At 31.0% G+C, this 17,101-nt stretch overlaps 1 protein-coding gene across 1 annotated transcript in view; it reads left to right on the top strand.

The window, feature by feature from the left end:
- The window catches only part of LOC101901133 (cell adhesion molecule Dscam2), a 213,160-nt gene that overhangs the window by 170,538 nt on the left and 25,521 nt on the right, over window positions 1-17,101 (top strand). Inside the window, exons 16-17 of the mRNA XM_020035151.2 lie at window positions 9,803-10,015; window positions 14,456-14,611. Of these exons, the coding sequence (XP_019890710.1) occupies window positions 9,803-10,015; window positions 14,456-14,611 (369 nt within the window). The remainder of the gene's footprint in view (window positions 1-9,802; window positions 10,016-14,455; window positions 14,612-17,101) is intronic.

Below are 17,101 nucleotides of genomic sequence, written 5' to 3'. Positions count from 1 at the left end.
TAAAAAAAAATTGACTTGAAATTGGAACATATAAAATTAAATTATTTTAAATAATGAAATTTGCCCATAAACCTTAAAATAGAAAAATATACAAATAACAAAAAAACATTTCTTTCCACCCAGAAAGTAAAGCTACACCTGCTTCAATGTAAAGAAATACCAAAAAAAAAACTATGATTTTCTTTAAATTTTCTTTTCCATTATGCTTCTTTATCTGAAACAAAAAATGTCTTAATTTCGTCTTGTGTAAAAATGTTTTTTTTTATTTAATTTTTTTATAGCACTGTATAAAATTATCATTTTCAAAAGGCTTGTTGAAATTTCCGTTGATTTTTTTTTGTAATTTCTTTAAAGAATATCTTTTTGAACCCTAGTATAATCTAAGTTTTTGTAAACAAGTTGAGCAACAAAAAAAAAGTTCTATAACCCAAAAAATTAAAAATTATTGCATAAATGCAATTTGTTTTTCCCACTGTTGATGAATAACCAAAAGAGAAAAAATTAAGTAGTTTTTAGTGAACATCTGCTGCTTACTACTAGTGATGAGCACCATTACATTTTTCTTTGAATTTTTTGTTTAGCTGAAACCAAATGAACAAAAAACAAAAATCACCTACACTGAATGATTTGAATCGTGTAGTTGTAGTTGACTAATTTTATTCTTTTCGTTATTTTTTTTAGTTAATTTTTTATTAAATCATTCTTATAGTTTACAAATTAGTAAAAGTGTTGCAATGAACTGAAGTACTCGTTTTATGTCCCCTTAAAATGAATATATCTCCCCCCTCGCCATCCTTTGCAAAGATATGCGCCAATCTGTGTGTGTATGCAAAATAATGTGTGTCTGTATTTGTGTAATCTTAAATATGATGGCATGCTGTAAATCATAATACACAATTTATTGTTATTTATGTAAAAAAATATATTTAGAGAGGTCAAATATTAGAGCAGGTCCAACAAACAAAAAGTACTGTGTTGACCATTTTGCAACAACAAAAAAAGTACGATAAAATAGAAAAAGAAAGTTATATTTAGAGGATGTTGGTGTCTTAGAATGTATAAATATGTTCTTTTCAGTTCGTGAGATTAAGAATTTTCCATTTCCAATTTTCCATTATAATCTACTTAAATAGAATATTCGAAAAAATGTTTCCCATTATACGAAATATTATTTTTTTTAGTTTATAAACTGGATCATTTAATAAATAGAAATAAGCATGTTGTTGTTTAGAAAGAAATGTATATTTATAAATCATGAGCTTGTTCTAAGTCTACCTCTTTGCTAGAAATAAGTAGCCGAGGTCCATAATCAATTACGGCATAGCGAAGCCTTTTTGTGCCTCTAAGCTGCATAGACGAAACATATCGGCACTCGAAAAATGAGAAAAATTATGTTTAGGACATATTGTTGTGTTGCCAGGGCCTTTTCGGTTAATTTCGGCTAACATTTGCCTTTGCGTCCCAGACAACTTGTCTGTTGTGAATTTAGCTCACTTCCTCTAACATCTTGTCTACATGTCCTCTCTTTAGGTACTCAAAGACAGTATAGTCGCTCATTTAACTGAAGGATGGGTAGAGATTTATCTATTATTATTTTATTTAAACTGCTTCCCGTTATAGCTGAAAGTGAACTGTTGGCCTGTCGCAATACGTTCGACCTAAGTTCTTGCTTGAATTCGAGCATGAATTCTTCTGTGAGCAAAAAAAAAAAAAAATTGAGCATACTCTATTTTTCTATGCAACTCTTATACAATCGAATAGGCCTTGCTCGACTTCGAGTGACATTAAAATTTGGTCCATATCAAGGAGATTGCACTCTTTCCGAGTGCTTCTTTAGTTTTTGTCACACTCTTTGATGTAATTCTTTTACGAACACGACTGTCTCGCGAACTCCACCACGTAAGATAAAAGAGTGGAGAATAAACTTCGCAAAAGTCGTACTCTTGCAACACTCTAGCTCAAAAGTATGTTTCCATCGTGAGAAAATCTGTGTTCTGCCTTTAATTATATCCCTCTCTGCACCATTCAAAATATGAGGATGCACCCGGAAATTGTTTGGCAGAAAAGATCATCCGCCTATTAAATCCAGGGTCACCTTTTTCGAGCAAAAAACTAGGTTTCTTTTAAGAACAAGTAAAGTGTACGTTAGATTTCCTCTTTGAGAGTAGCTTCTCCGGGGCCCAAGTATCCACAAAATTTATTTCATTCAGAGAAAATGAAGAATTTTTCTGCTTGATTTAACTTTATTTTTAGGGAATTCAGAAAAGAGACTAACTAATTCACCTAATTATATTTACACTAAAAAATCTCTTTGTAATACTCATCCGACTCGTATCGGGGGGAGCCCCAAAATTGGGGTTGATATAACAGAGACCTGGCCAAGTACTTTGATCTTCACAGGGAAATGGGTAAGATCGGAACTGGACAAACATGGATTCTACCGCACGCCTCTACAAGGATATGCAAGGATGCTTAAATGAGTTCTCAAACAAGGCTCTACAGGAATATGCAAGCATTGTACTGCAAGACACCTAAATAATACTAATGTAAGAAATCTAAAAGGATATGCAAGGGTAATTGCAGATTAACTTATGCAAGGATACTAAATAATTCTATATGGATATATAAGGATTTTTAAGAGACCCTAAACAGTACCTAAGTAAAGCACGACAAGCATTCTGCTATGATACACCTTAATAAGCATTTAAGCAAGTCGTTATAACGATATGCAAGGATAATGCAGTAAGTGCTTAAGCAATGCTCCACAAGGATACTACTCCAAAAGGTCTTAAAAAGAACTCAAGCAAGTTGCTACAAGGAAACTATAAGCAGAATTCGAGCAAGGATTTTACAGGATATACAAGGATTCTGTTGTGATGTACCTTAATAAATACTGAAGAACGGCGATACATAGGTATACTACTGGGAGAGACCTAATAAGAACTCGAGCAAGGATCTAAAAGGATATGCATGGATATTGCTGCGAGACCTTAATAAATACCTAACCAAGACTCCACAAGGAAACGCTAGATTACTACTACAAGAGATATTTATAAAAAATTAAGCAAGCTGCTAGAAGGATATGCAAGCACATTTCGGGAAGATACTTTAGCAAGTACTCAAGCAATCGGCAAACAGAATTTACAACCACACGGATCCTTGATAAGTACTCAAGCAAGACTCTACAAGACTATGGAGGAAAACAATGGCTGGAGAGCTTAATAAGCACAAAGGCAATGTTCTAAAGGGATATGCATAGATACTACGACAGGAGATTCCAATACGGACTTAACAAATGGGATCGGGATCAGGGAGTCAGATTCCTGGATAAGTATTCTTAGATGCGAATTCTATGGAGATCTCGGGATAAGAACTCTAAGCCAGAATTGATGGGACTTTGTTTAGGCCATTTAATTTTCACCGTCAAAAAGTAGAAGCTATCTTGTTTCGACGCTATGAACAGAGTTTCCCAAGTCACAAAAAAAAAAAAAACATTCTTTAAATCAGATCAAAAACGTCTTCAAATCCCCAAGCCAATGGCTATGCTTCTAATCTCAAACCATAGGAAATTCTTCCTATTAGCACTTACAGATTGTGAGGGCATATAACCAATAAGACGTTCAATATGTAAATATAGGAAAGAAAATATAGTAAAGGAAATCCAGAAACGTAAGGTGTATAAGTAACATCAATAAGTACTACAAAGACGTAAATAGAGGAAAGCCTCAAAAATTAAAATTAATGCAATTTATATGAAATTTTAAAAAACAAAAACAATTGGTCATTCCATGGCGGAACGAAGCTGCTTATGGGGAGCACAAAATATGTGCGTATTAGTAACGACAATACATATCCGCACCCATGAGCCACCAAGTCAAAGAATATAAACTAGGAAGGTCAAAACTGATTCTAAAACAAAATAAATAGATTTTTTGGGATAAAATGTATAATCTTTAATAGATACTTGTACAAGAATGCGTCATTGTTTAATACGTTTTTTTTTAATATTACTTAGTAATTCAAACAATAATATATATTATTTGCAATGAGATTTTATATCAAAAATATACAATAAAAAATAATATTTAGTACATGTATTATGTCTAAAACAAATTTTTATTTATAATAAAAATCAAAAAAAATTAATATTATACTGTTATGGGACATGAAACGAGTACTTTGTTAAACACATTATTGTCAACACTACTAACTGATTTAGAAACGTTCACATATTTTTATACACAGCTAAAGTTTAATTTCATTTCATATTCGTATATAATTTTGCATTATTTTTAGCAAATTTTTTCATTTTTATTTATTTATTCTTTAAAAAAAATAATTACACATTTTTTTAAGTTCATATTAAAGAAGTTGAAGAAGAAAAGAAAAAAATGAGCAAAGATGAGAAAGCATACTAATTTGATTTCCAAAATCGATTTATATATGGGGTTTTATAAAAAAACTGCTATTACAACTATTGTTATTGTTATAATTATTATTATTCTTATAATTTTCCTTAGCCTGCAACAACCAAAGTTTAAGATCATCATCTCAGATAAAAAGCAAACAAACATTATTTTTGTCCTTGTCTAGCAACAGAGCAACAAAACAAAAAAAAAAAAAAAAAACATGAGAACAGTTTATTTCGTTTTTTAATTAAGTATTTATTTTTTTCGATTTATCCAGAAAATTTCCTTTAACATTTAGTTTTAGTTAAATTTTCAATTTGTTTTCGTTCCCATTTTTTTTTAATAAAAAAATTACCTTAAAATAATTACAAAAGAAACATCAACATCATAAATAATAGTTAATTTATTAAATAACCTACCTCTAAACAATATAAACTTACTCAATTAAAATATTACCTAGTACTTGTTATGGTTATGTTTGATGAAAACCAATTAGAGTTACTATTTTTATGGAATGTTGTTACTATTTTTCATAAAGTTTTTTAACGTTTTTATTGATTATTTCCATTCATATGCGCGCTGCTTTTTTAAAAAAGAGAAACAGTTAAGGATTCCAATGAAATGAAAAAAAAAAATAAAAAAACAAATTGCATTTATAGTTAATTTAACAGAAATTTATACTAGAACTTAAGTTTACAAATTTTAAGCGTTTTTAAATGCCGTCCATGTAAAATAATATTACTTTTTTCTAATCCATTCACCATTACATTTTTCAAAATTTTGTTCCATACACAAATCGTTAATTATGCCTTCTAGAATTAATTTAATTTGTTTCTTAAAATTATAAAAACGAAATACAGAAGAAACTAACTGCAGGGGCTAAGTGTTCAATTTTTATTGTCAATACTTCAAGTTATTCGAAATGTCAACGAAAATAAGGAAATATTAAAATGAATAACGAGCGTATAAGTAACGTCGAAACGTATACCCATTAGTGCACTATTAATTGAAATAAAAATAAAGCGCTTGTTCTTTATGATTCCATTCTCGATAGGTTAGAGAAATATTACCTTATGAAGATATATTTTCAGCAGAAAAATTAACTCTTGTGAAAACCACCGAAAATCAGCTGGGTTGCTCAAAATTGCTTTTGATATCATATTCTCTGAAAACTTCAACATGTGATCAGAAATCCATTTAAGGATCAAATGTTCTTTTCTATTGAGAAAAATTGAAATATCCTCCCAAATTACATGCAATGGGCGTATAAGTAACATCATTAGTTATACGCATCAGCAAGCAATCAATGTAGGGTGCGTATAAGCAACGACAATAGTTATACGCATCGACTACATCCTCTGAAAATAAAGTTATTCAGGGTAATTCCCAATCATTCAGAGATGTTCCCAAGTTTTTATTAATCGCAGTAATTGCACAGTTTTTTTTCTAATATATAAGTCACAGTTGTTACATAAATGTGATCTAAAACACAGGAATTGTATGCAACAATACATTAGGAGGGCCTTTAGTAGCTTAAATTTCTATAGTCTTAAAAATGATGTTAAATGAAATTTTGAGAACAGTTCCTCGTGTATATAAGTAACGTCAATGATTATACACATCGTATTCCAATTTTTGATATTCCAACAGTTCACAGTGAGTTCTGAGGCGTTCTCCTCAAAGTTTGGAGTTTTTTATGCTGCAAATATAAGGCCATGTAGATGGCCTGTTAATTCGAAAATTTGAGTTGTTAAGAGCTCATTACTTCAGATCCACGATCTTTGCCTATCTCTTTCTCACACCGATATTCTCTATTTGGACTGGATTAATTTCAAGGTATTTGTATTTCAAAATTCTAGACATTTTCTCACGAAAAGTTAACAGGGGCATGAGTCGAAAGACTAGTTATCAAAATACATATAATTTTTAATTCTTTCAAACTCGGAGAATTGTTAAGAATCGTCGTTTGATTCTTATAAAATTATGAACTCACTGCAAAAATTTTTGCTTTAGAATGATTCAACCTCCCGATATCACACTTTTCAAAGAAAATTCCAGGTTACTTTGATGTCGCTTTAATTAACAGCACCTCCGAAATAAAGATCTTAAAAATCAGGGCAATGGAAAATTTCATTATTTGATTCAGAGCGTATAAGTGTCAACATTACTCTTACGCACCCCTTAAAAATGAATGAAAATAAACCAAAGAAATGTTCTTCACTTATTCTGCAATAATAGCAGTTTGAATGGCATTTGGGTAAATTTTCATTTTTCATAAAACTCCTGAGGTTGAGAAAAATTTCCACATTCATACCAATTTTTGTGTGGGTTAGTAATAAAACGGTTGCGTTTTATTAAAAAAAAATTAAAGACCATTGAATCATTTACCCAGCGTATAAATGATGCCAGTACTCATACGCTTTAATAATCTTAGCGAAATTAACAATCTTCAGAACTTTACCATATATTTTTTGCTAGAAAATATTCAAATGGTATTCTAAATATCCATAACATCCTGTTATACATTGAAAACTTAAACCACAAATCTTAAAAAATGAATAATAAAAATGATGTATTTTTTGTAGGAGGGAGTATATGTGATTTACTCCTATAGGTCACATGTAACTTGTCCACTAAGGAGGGAGTTTGAAAATAAATACTACATCAAATAGTCATATACAAATTTCTCTCTTACTTTAATTAAGATTCTGAGAGCCCTTGAATTGTTTTCAAAATTGAAATTACATTATGCTAGTTATAGAGCGTATAAGTAAAGTCAATACTCCTACGCCCAAATGTTCATACATTTCATATATCTGGGTTAACCTCCAAATTCTGACGAATGGCATTCCGTTACCTCTACGGCGTATTAATAACGTCAATACTTATCCGCATTAAACTAAACATCTCTTCCACGATAACTTACTTCAATATTTTTTTGGATTTCTGAACTTCAAATTAAACATATACATACACCAGGAAGATTAATACTTCCAAAATAGCAAGTAAATCTCATAAATCAAAAAAGCATTCCTGAGCGTATAATTAATGTCCTCACTTATACGCCACATTGAATGATTTATGATTTTTTAAATATATTCATGTATATCGCATCGCTTATTTGAAACATTAGATATTTTTTAGGATCATAGGAAAATAATTCCCATTTCATGATTAAAATATAACACAAGAGCTTAAACAGCAGACAATTTATGTCAGATGAAAGCAATAATCATCTATTCAAACGTAAATTTTATTAATTGCTCTGAATGACTTAACAATTCCTCCAATTTCTTTGAACTTAGATCTTGTAAGACCCATTGAGTATTGATCTCCTCAAGATCTTTGGGATTAGGCAAGTTAAAGGGATAGGAAAAAAATTATTCTCTGTAATCCTAAAATAGGATGAATCTTCCTTTGACATTTGTAAGTGATTGGGACACAATCATTTCTTAAGTGTTGTCCCCTTTAGTTTGATATTCTATGTATTTTTATAAATACGAATTCATGGAATACTGTGGCGTATAAGCATTGTCAATACTTATACGCCCTTTATTTATTTAATTAAACTACGATATTTTAAATAATAACATGGCGTAAATAATTTTTGATACTTAAGATAGTGCCCAAATAGTTATTGGCAAGAAGATGGGACTGATTGAAATATAAAAAGGAGCCCATAGATATTTTTGGACTTCTCTTGGCATGTATATCTCACTCACATGAATTAAATAGGATGATTCTTTGCATTAGCTCTTTAGGTGATTAGGGCACAATCAATTCTTAAGGATATCTCAATTTAGTTTAATATTTAATGAATTTTGAAATAAGAAGTTATTAACCGTTGACATTTTAAGAGATAAATACAACTTTTGGGAATACTGTGGCGTATAAGTATTGTCAATACTTATACGCCCTTCAAATAGACCCAAGAAACTACGAATTTCCTGAGGTTATAGCAAACTTTTAAATGATTTGACAATAAAAATTGAACATACAAGCCCTTTCAAGCAATAATTAAAAAATTCAAAAAAAATCTCGAAATTTTTCTCTTTATGTGTTACTAATCGTTTTTTCTATCTCTCTATATATATTTTACTGTTTCTAATGATAATTCAATTTAAATTATAAAACTTTTTTAATTAAATGTTTTTTGTGTATTTGTATATTAGAACGGTACAAAGGTAATGTTCGAACCTATCAACTTTTTGCAAAGTAGCATTTCTTTTATGAGTTTTGTTTTGATCTACAAAGAAAGACAGAAAAAAAAAACGAAATAAACATTGTTTGTTAATTTAATTGGTTATGGTTATGTCCAACAACAACAACAACAACAAATTGCAAAAATTAACAATTCCCTGATCTCTGTATATGGTTAACCTTTGGTTGTTACAGGAACAATTGCCCCATCGCGCGATATGCCCGAATTAACGGCCGAGGATACAATTCGCATCATATTGTCGAACTTAAATTTAGTTGTGCCAGTTGTAGCGGCTTTGCTCGTCATTATAATCGCCATAATTGTTATTTGTATACTGCGTAGCAAAGGCAATCACCACAAAGGTATCTATAAAATGTTGAAAACTAATTTTGATTTTTTTGTCTCTCTCTCTCTTTCTGTCTCTTTTCATTTGAAATTTGAAAACCAAAAAAAAACGTAATCGATACACCAATGTCTGTCCATGTTATGTTTTAATTTGATTACAAATGTGTTATTGTCCTTTTTTGGTTCGGTTTGTTTGTGTTGTTTTTTGAATATTTGTATTATTTTGGGAACTCACACTCACACAACCACAAAAACCGAAATTTATCTAAAAACTATTCCAACAATAACAACCACTACAAAAAAAACTGCTTGCTTGACGTTAAATGGCTTTTGTATGTCTAATCATAATCAAAACAACAACAACAATAATCATGATAATGATGTTCGAAAATTTTGAAATATAATCTTTGAAAATTTAATTTCGAATAAAAATAAAAAAATAATTGCCACATTTTTTAAAATTAATTTTTTCAAAAAAATCTTGAAATTGTTTCTACTCAAAATTATTTAAATCGTTTCTAAAATGAATTTAAAAATTCATGACATTTTGAATAACGTAAATATGAATTTCCAAAAATTCTAATCATTTCTTTTTCTATTTCGAAATTTATTTGGAATATTGCAAAATAATCTAAAAATATTTTTATTAAAAATTTTACACAAATTCGAATTTAATTTTCGAATATATTTCGCAACATTCGAACATTCATTTTAATCAAAACAAATGCATGTATACGTTAAAAAATAACAACAAACACAACAACAATGAAATACAACAAATCTACGGCCTTATCCTGGACAATTAAATATGGAAACCGAAAAAAAAAAACTCAATAACCTCAAAAAGGAACCGTTGCCCCTCTCGACGATGGCCGAGGTTCTGGCAATTTACACACCCGCATACGTCTGCCCGCCTGGATGCCCGAATGGTTGGATCTAAACTTTATGGTACCCCTGATTGCCACCGTTATTGTTGTATTTGTGGGCATATTGGTTGTATGTGTTGCCCTGTCACGCCGGCGTTCGGATGATTTACGTGGAGGACAAAAGGATGTCTATTGTAGGTTGATTTGTTGTGATGTGGAATGCCTGAGAGTTTGTTCTCACTCTCTCTCTCCGTTTCACTTTGAGTGATGTTTCAAAACCAAAGAAGTTATTGCTCTTGTAAAAATTCACTACTAATTTTAATTCCAGAATTTTTTTTTATAATTTTTACTTATATATAATAATTTATTTTTTTCTTTTTTTAATATTTTCTTTATTTTTTATTTTATTTCTGTTTTTTTGTTGACATTTTCGAAACAAAATCGAAACACATAAAATCGATGGCCGCTTATCGTACACAACAACAAAGCGGAAATTTTACGTTTCAAAGGTCACTCATTATTAACTGAATATTTGAACTAAGTAAATAGAGTTATTCAGTTCTCTGTTTTAGTTTTTAATTTTTTTCTAATAGAGACTATAAGTGTTGTAAATATACATAGATATTTATAAATGTTATAGCATGTTTTGGATATATATACATTATATTTACACGAAACACTTTTTAACCAAAATTCCAAACAAAAAACAAACCAAAATTACCAAACATTTTACAAGAAAAAAAGACAATATCAATTGAATATTTTAATAAGGTTTGAAAATCAAAATATGGCTGCACACAAACAGGACTAAAAATAAATATTAAAAAATATTCTATTCTCCCATTTCCGCCCAAAGGAATGCTCTCTATGTCAAAAATATGAAGTGATTAGCTCTTAAGTTGAGATGGCGCCCAAACAATTTTGTCATTGAGAGGGCCCCCGTTAAAATGCCACAGAGTACTTAAAAGAAGGGAATTTCCAAAAACGTCCCTTAGCTCATGAATGTTTTCTAAAATGCCACCTTGAAATATGTTTTCTATTTGAAAATAAATATAGAGTTATTAACGCACGTTGGGAGCACCAAATACCACTATAACAAACCTGACTACCGCTAGTACGGTTAATGTCCGTTTTCCATTCCTATCCGAAAATATGCAATCAACGTGTAACATGTAGGCGAATAATTGGTGAACTTGAGATGTCGCTCGTTGAAAAACACATAAAAGCGCCAAGGATATTTTTATTTCATTTGAACCCTACTAGATACGTCGAAATTTTAAACACCACGTTCCTCATTTGGCTCTCATGTAAAAGGTCTCTCATGTGAAATTAGAACAAATAGCTATATGAGGAATTCAAAAAAAGAAAATGCCAGGTGTGAAAAAAGTTACAGTTTCTAGAACTCCTCCTATTTTTAACCTGAACCTTATGTAATTTTTTCATTAGTACAATTTCGGCATCACATAAATGTTTTGTTTAAATTTCCGCCCAAAAGCATGCTTTCAATGTTTAAAAATGGGGTTAATATTTTTTCACGTTCAGATGGCGCCCAAATGATTTTTGATATTGGGATAGCTCCTATTATATAGAATAGGGTCTTTTTGTTTATTTTGAACCTCTCTAGGTAAGTCGTATTTGTAAAAAATCCATGTCTTACCTCGCTCTCATGTTAAGGGATTCTCATGCTTAATTAAAAGAAATGTTAGTCATGCCGGGAAGGTGGTATAGTACCCTAAAGTGGAATTTTTAAAATTTCAGTTTTACTCTATCCCTGCAAACCAAATATGTATCTTATAACGCCTTCCTACTGGTCCGGTTAAAATAATCCCTATGTTTTCCTTTTCCGCCCAAAATTATGCTCTCTGAGTCAAAGTATTTGATAGAGATGGCGCTCGTTAAAAATGTGGAGGAGCACAAATAATCTTTCTGTGCCTGTCTCACTCACATCTCGCTCAATTGAAAAAATTAAGCCATGTGAGGAACTTAAAATCGAATTCCTAAAAACTCTGCCTTATCATCCACGCATACCATACCTGTACTTGTTTGTTTTCCGTTTAAGCCTATAGATGCAAATATGAGTTGAACAATTGTTCATATTGAGATGGCGCCCAAATTATTTTAAACCTTAAGATGGAACTTGTTAAAATATATAGAGAGGCTCAAGGAATCCTTTTACTCATTTTGAGCCTTTTATTAATCACACTTCCACGTAAAGCGATTCCAGTGTAATGTTGAAAAATATTAGCATGGTCTAGAAGTCACGGCATTCTAAACCTGAACCTTATAAACTTTCTCCCGTGTTAAGGCTATACAATATTTTCCATTTCCACGTAAAAGTATGCGCTCTATGCCTGAAAAATATGGTTGAATTATTTGGGATATTAAGATGGCGCCCAAGTAATTTTTTGAAATGAATATGGCGCTCATTAAAAATAAAATATTAATAAAATATATTAAAATATACAGATTCGCAACAAACATTTTTGCTAATTTGAGACATCTTAGGTACATCAAAAATCTAAAAGCCTCTCACGCAATATTAATATATTAAAAGTAGTAAAGGAGAAGGCTATATTTGTAAGTGTTCTCTTAATTTGAACTACAAACTCTTTTTAAATGAGTACGGGAACAATTCTCTATCAAAAAGTTGCAAAGATTTTCAAGTGTATAGATTGCTGCAACTAAAGGCCCGGTTACACATAATATTAGAGTACAGAAAGTTTGTGAAACGTCACTATATATAACTCTAATTCCTGTGGCGCCTTTTAAGTCTTATTCATACTTTTCAACCACCTGAAATGAAATCTGCTGATTCGATTTTTTTCGTTGATAAACGTTGAGAGCATTCGTTCGTCTACATTTTCAGTAGACAATGCTTTAAATAAACAAATATAAAAATGGATAAATAATTTTTGACATTGAGATGGCGCCCAAGTGCTTTTATTTTTTATTCAAGATGGCGCTCATTAAAATATACAGATAAGCACCAACGAACTTTTTTCTAATTTTGAACAGGCTTAGAACCATTGTCCAGCATTTATTTACTTCCAATTATAGCACGATTCAAAAATAAAAGTGATATTGGCATACATACAGATACAAACTTATTTTTATAAAGTCTTTATGTGTGCAAGCCATAAATTTAAAAAAAATTAAAAAAAAATTATAATTTCTAAAAAATAAATAAATACGAAACTTTACACATCTCATGAATACATACATATTCTAAAATAATTTCTGAAACCTATTAATGTACATAATTTCAGTGTTAATTTTTTGTGTATATATAAATTATAAACATGTATTTTATTTTTGTCATCTCATTAACCGAAAATTGGCAAAATATGAAAATTTTTGCGATACAAGATTAAAAGTACTCAAAAGTACCATCGTGGTATAAATATGGGTTCTCTCAAGGCTAGCCTAAAAAGAATCTCTAAGGTGGAGTTTTTATAACCAACAAATCAATATAAAATCCAACGAGCTCTAAAACGCCTTTAAAACGGATAATTCTAACAAAAGACAGTACAGAGTACCTTTATTGCCTTGTCTGGAGGCTCAATATTTATACCATGAAATGAATAGAACAATATTCCCCAATATTAGTTAAATGTTGTAGAATAATACCCTAAAAAGGATATAGACCCCTTCTCCCCCCACTCAACTAAAAACCATACCCCTTATTGTGGATTTTTTTATTTTGTTTTTGACAATAAGGATCTCATACCCCTATAAATATACTTATATATCATACTATAAACAAATTTTCTGTCTCCCCAGTCTCTCACTACTATCCCAACTTAACTGTGTAAATATTACTCCACCAAAATATCAATTAGTTTTTTTTCTCATTCCAACTTGGACTCTTTTCTCCACTATCTTTCACTCAAAATTCGTTCCCAAAATTAAATGTTTTTTGCATATTTTTGTGTTACTACATATTTTTGTGTGTAAAATTGACATTTCTTAAAAACACCCCCCTTCACCCACCCCTCTTTCAAATATTATTCCCCAATTTTATAAAAAAAATAAATAAAAACTAAGATGCTTTTTATATAAAAATAAAATATTGAAATTGGAAAATGAATTAAAAAAACAAATAGTAATCGCAAAAATCCAAATTCTCTCGCTGTAATCATTCATGAAGACATTAATTAATTGTTCTTAAAATTAATCTTAATTTTTCTATTTCCTAATTGCAAAAAGAGAAAACACCTTTAAAGAACAACAAATTTGTTTGGTATATTTGGTAATTGTTTATTTAAGTTTCTTTGGAACCAGTTGTAAGCACCCTGTAATTAATTCTTAGCAAATTGAGCAAAACCAAAATAACTAGCCCAGGATTGTGAGTGACTTGTTGAACAAAAAAAAGACGTTTCATGAAGTATGGCACCTAAAATTCGAATGATTTGTGATTGTTTCATTAAATGCACCAAAAAATATTAAAAAAAAAAAATAATAAACAGAAGTAAAGTAAAAAAATTAAGAATGTTTAAAATTTTCGCTAATGTTCTAACAACCACAAAAAAAAAAACAAAAAAGAGAACTCTTCCTAAAAAACTGGTAAAAGCATCTTCAGTATTTACAACACATATCTTTTCCGTTCTTTTGGACCCGACAAATATTAATTCTAGATGATGTAGTTTATAATCAGACAATGGGACCTGGCGCCACCCTGGACAAGAGACGACCCGATTTGCGTGATGAACTCGGCTATATTGCACCACCCAACCGCAAGCTGCCACCCGTACCCGGCTCCAACTACAACACCTGCGATCGGATCAAGCGAGGTACAGTGATAAGTAAGCATCTAAATTTTCCAAAACAACATTTATTAATACCAACTGGAAGTTTTTCTTTTTTTATCGAATTCCATCGTTTTGATTTGATACATTTTCGATTGCATTCTCTTTTTTGTTGCCAAGAAAAACCAAAAACAAAATGCAAGCAAGCAAGGATAATATATTTATACATACAAATCTGAAAATACAATATACACAATCCTGTACATGCGAATAAGATCCTTGCATAATTTTGTCCATACAGCAACAAGAACAACAGGCTTTAGCTTCTTTGAAATCATACAAACTGAAAACTACATATCTCTACTCGAGAAGCCCATTACCTCATGTTCATTACAAAGAGAAACTTAATTTCTTTCAATTTGGTGTCGTTAAAAAAACATTATTATTTCAAATGTAGAATTTTTAAGGCTTCTTTTTTGCCTTAATAATTTTTATAAAATAGTTGGTGTTTTGCATGTAATATTTTATTTTTCAAAAATAAATGTTGTTGGAAATTTAGATTTTTTATAATATTTCATACTTTTATATCAATATTTATATATGTGTTTTATCAATAATTAATTAATGGAAAATTAATTGGAAGTTTGATCACTTAAGGAAAACAACACAAATAAAAATCAATGGAGAAAAATCAGCTGATTGACTCACATTTAAAAGTTTCCCCTAAAAGTAAGCAATACTTAAGCAAGATAAACAATAATACAAGACGTGTCTGTTGAATACATATTTGGTTATAATTCGTATTGAATTTTACTGTATGTCGTCTGTTTTTTTTTTAAGACCAAAAAAGCCAATAATTTATCAGATGTTTGCTCGACTTCGGGTTTTCTTTAGATCGCCGTTTCACAAAACCCTACCATATTAAACCTCTACACCATATTTTCAATAGAGAATTTCAATTATTTCGCCAAATACAATGTCTAACATATGCAAGGTGGCACAAAAGTAAACTTCCGATGTTTTTTGGCTGTAATTTAAAAAAAAAAAAAAACTTTGATTTTAGATGAGTTTTATTTGGTCCTTTAGTTTTTTATATAAAGTCGAGAATATGAGCTCTTTTTATGGCATTTTCCATCATTTTGGTCAAAACTTCCTTCTTCTTGACGGATACAGTCTTTCAGAGCTGAAAGAGTCTGATGCTTGTTCACATAAACCCTCGACCTCCAAAAGCCTCACAAAAAGAAGTCTGGATCGGTCAAATCAGGCAATCTTGCTGGCCAGTTCAAATCTCCAAAACGGGAGATAAAGCGCCCGGGAAATGCATCCTTCAGCATATCACTTGTGCCACGTGCAGTGTTGCCGTTGCTGTCGGCAAAAAGAAGTCGTTAAGCGGACTCTTCGTGTGTTACACGCGATTTTTCAGTGCCCAAGAAGCGAAAATTTTGCTTATTTACGTACCCGCTAAGATGGAAATGGGTTTTATCACTCATGATTATATTTGATGAAAAATCATCTTCTTCTTAGTGGTGTATATGGATGGCTTGAGCGTATGTTAGACGCGATTGGCCGTCAGCAGCTAACAGCTGATGCACCATCTGGACTTTGTACGGAAACATCTTTAAATCTTGCACCAAAATTCGATGTAAAAACCGCCGACTGATATCCATTTGCGTGGCACGTAGCTTCCATGACATCCTCGGCTACAGCAGTAATATTTTCTGCAGAACGGATACTACGGGGTCTGCCACGCCGGCAGCGTCTTTGCCATCGTCGCAGTGTTTCACCATTAGGCGTTGGACGGCCGGGAAATCTGCGATGAAATTCATATTGTGCCAAAGTCACCGATCGATTAAAGACCGATAAATAGTCACCAATATTCCGCGTTCTGGAGCTGTGTAACGTAACATTGTTTATTTGTGTATTTCGCATGTGTTAACTACAAATATGTTAAAACAGGACTGATATTAGGGGCCAATCTTTCCAAAGATCTTTATGCCCATTTTAAAACCTCCTTGAATGGAATTCGCCTCATCTGTCATCTTATGAAAGGTGCCTTATTCAAATATATGATCGGACGAAATTGTCGCAAGAGAGAACATTTATAATATCATGTTCAAATATTGTCGGAGAATTATCTGTTTCATACTTTTTTGTGGTTAACAGATCTTTCTCGTACGGAACGCCATCTACATTTCAAATTATTCATAAATAGTGTTTTTTTTTAATTTTCTGCTCTAAAGTAAAAGCTAATACAAAACAGCGAGTTCTGATAAGCTATATTTAATAGTTTAAATATCGCTAATCAGAACTCGCTGTTTTGTATTAGCTTTTACTTTAGAGCAGATAACAGTATCAGACGGTTATTTAAGTCTCCTGAATTTAAAAAAAAAGATATGTCCAAGATTTCATTGCATCATCCGGAGAACGCCATCTACGTGTTAAATTGTAAATTGTTTCTTTAAAAGTACACCTATATTTGAAGAAGAATACACCTATGATAGTTTTTTAATTGAATGATTCGGCAATGCCAGCTAC

The sequence above is a fragment of the Musca domestica genome, unplaced genomic scaffold (assembly GCF_030504385.1).
Source record: "Musca domestica strain aabys unplaced genomic scaffold, Musca_domestica.polishedcontigs.V.1.1 31, whole genome shotgun sequence".
Classification (NCBI taxonomy): Eukaryota; Metazoa; Arthropoda; class Insecta; order Diptera; family Muscidae; genus Musca; species Musca domestica.
Note: the sequence above shows the minus strand (reverse complement) of the source record. Positions and strands in the feature narration are given on the sequence as shown.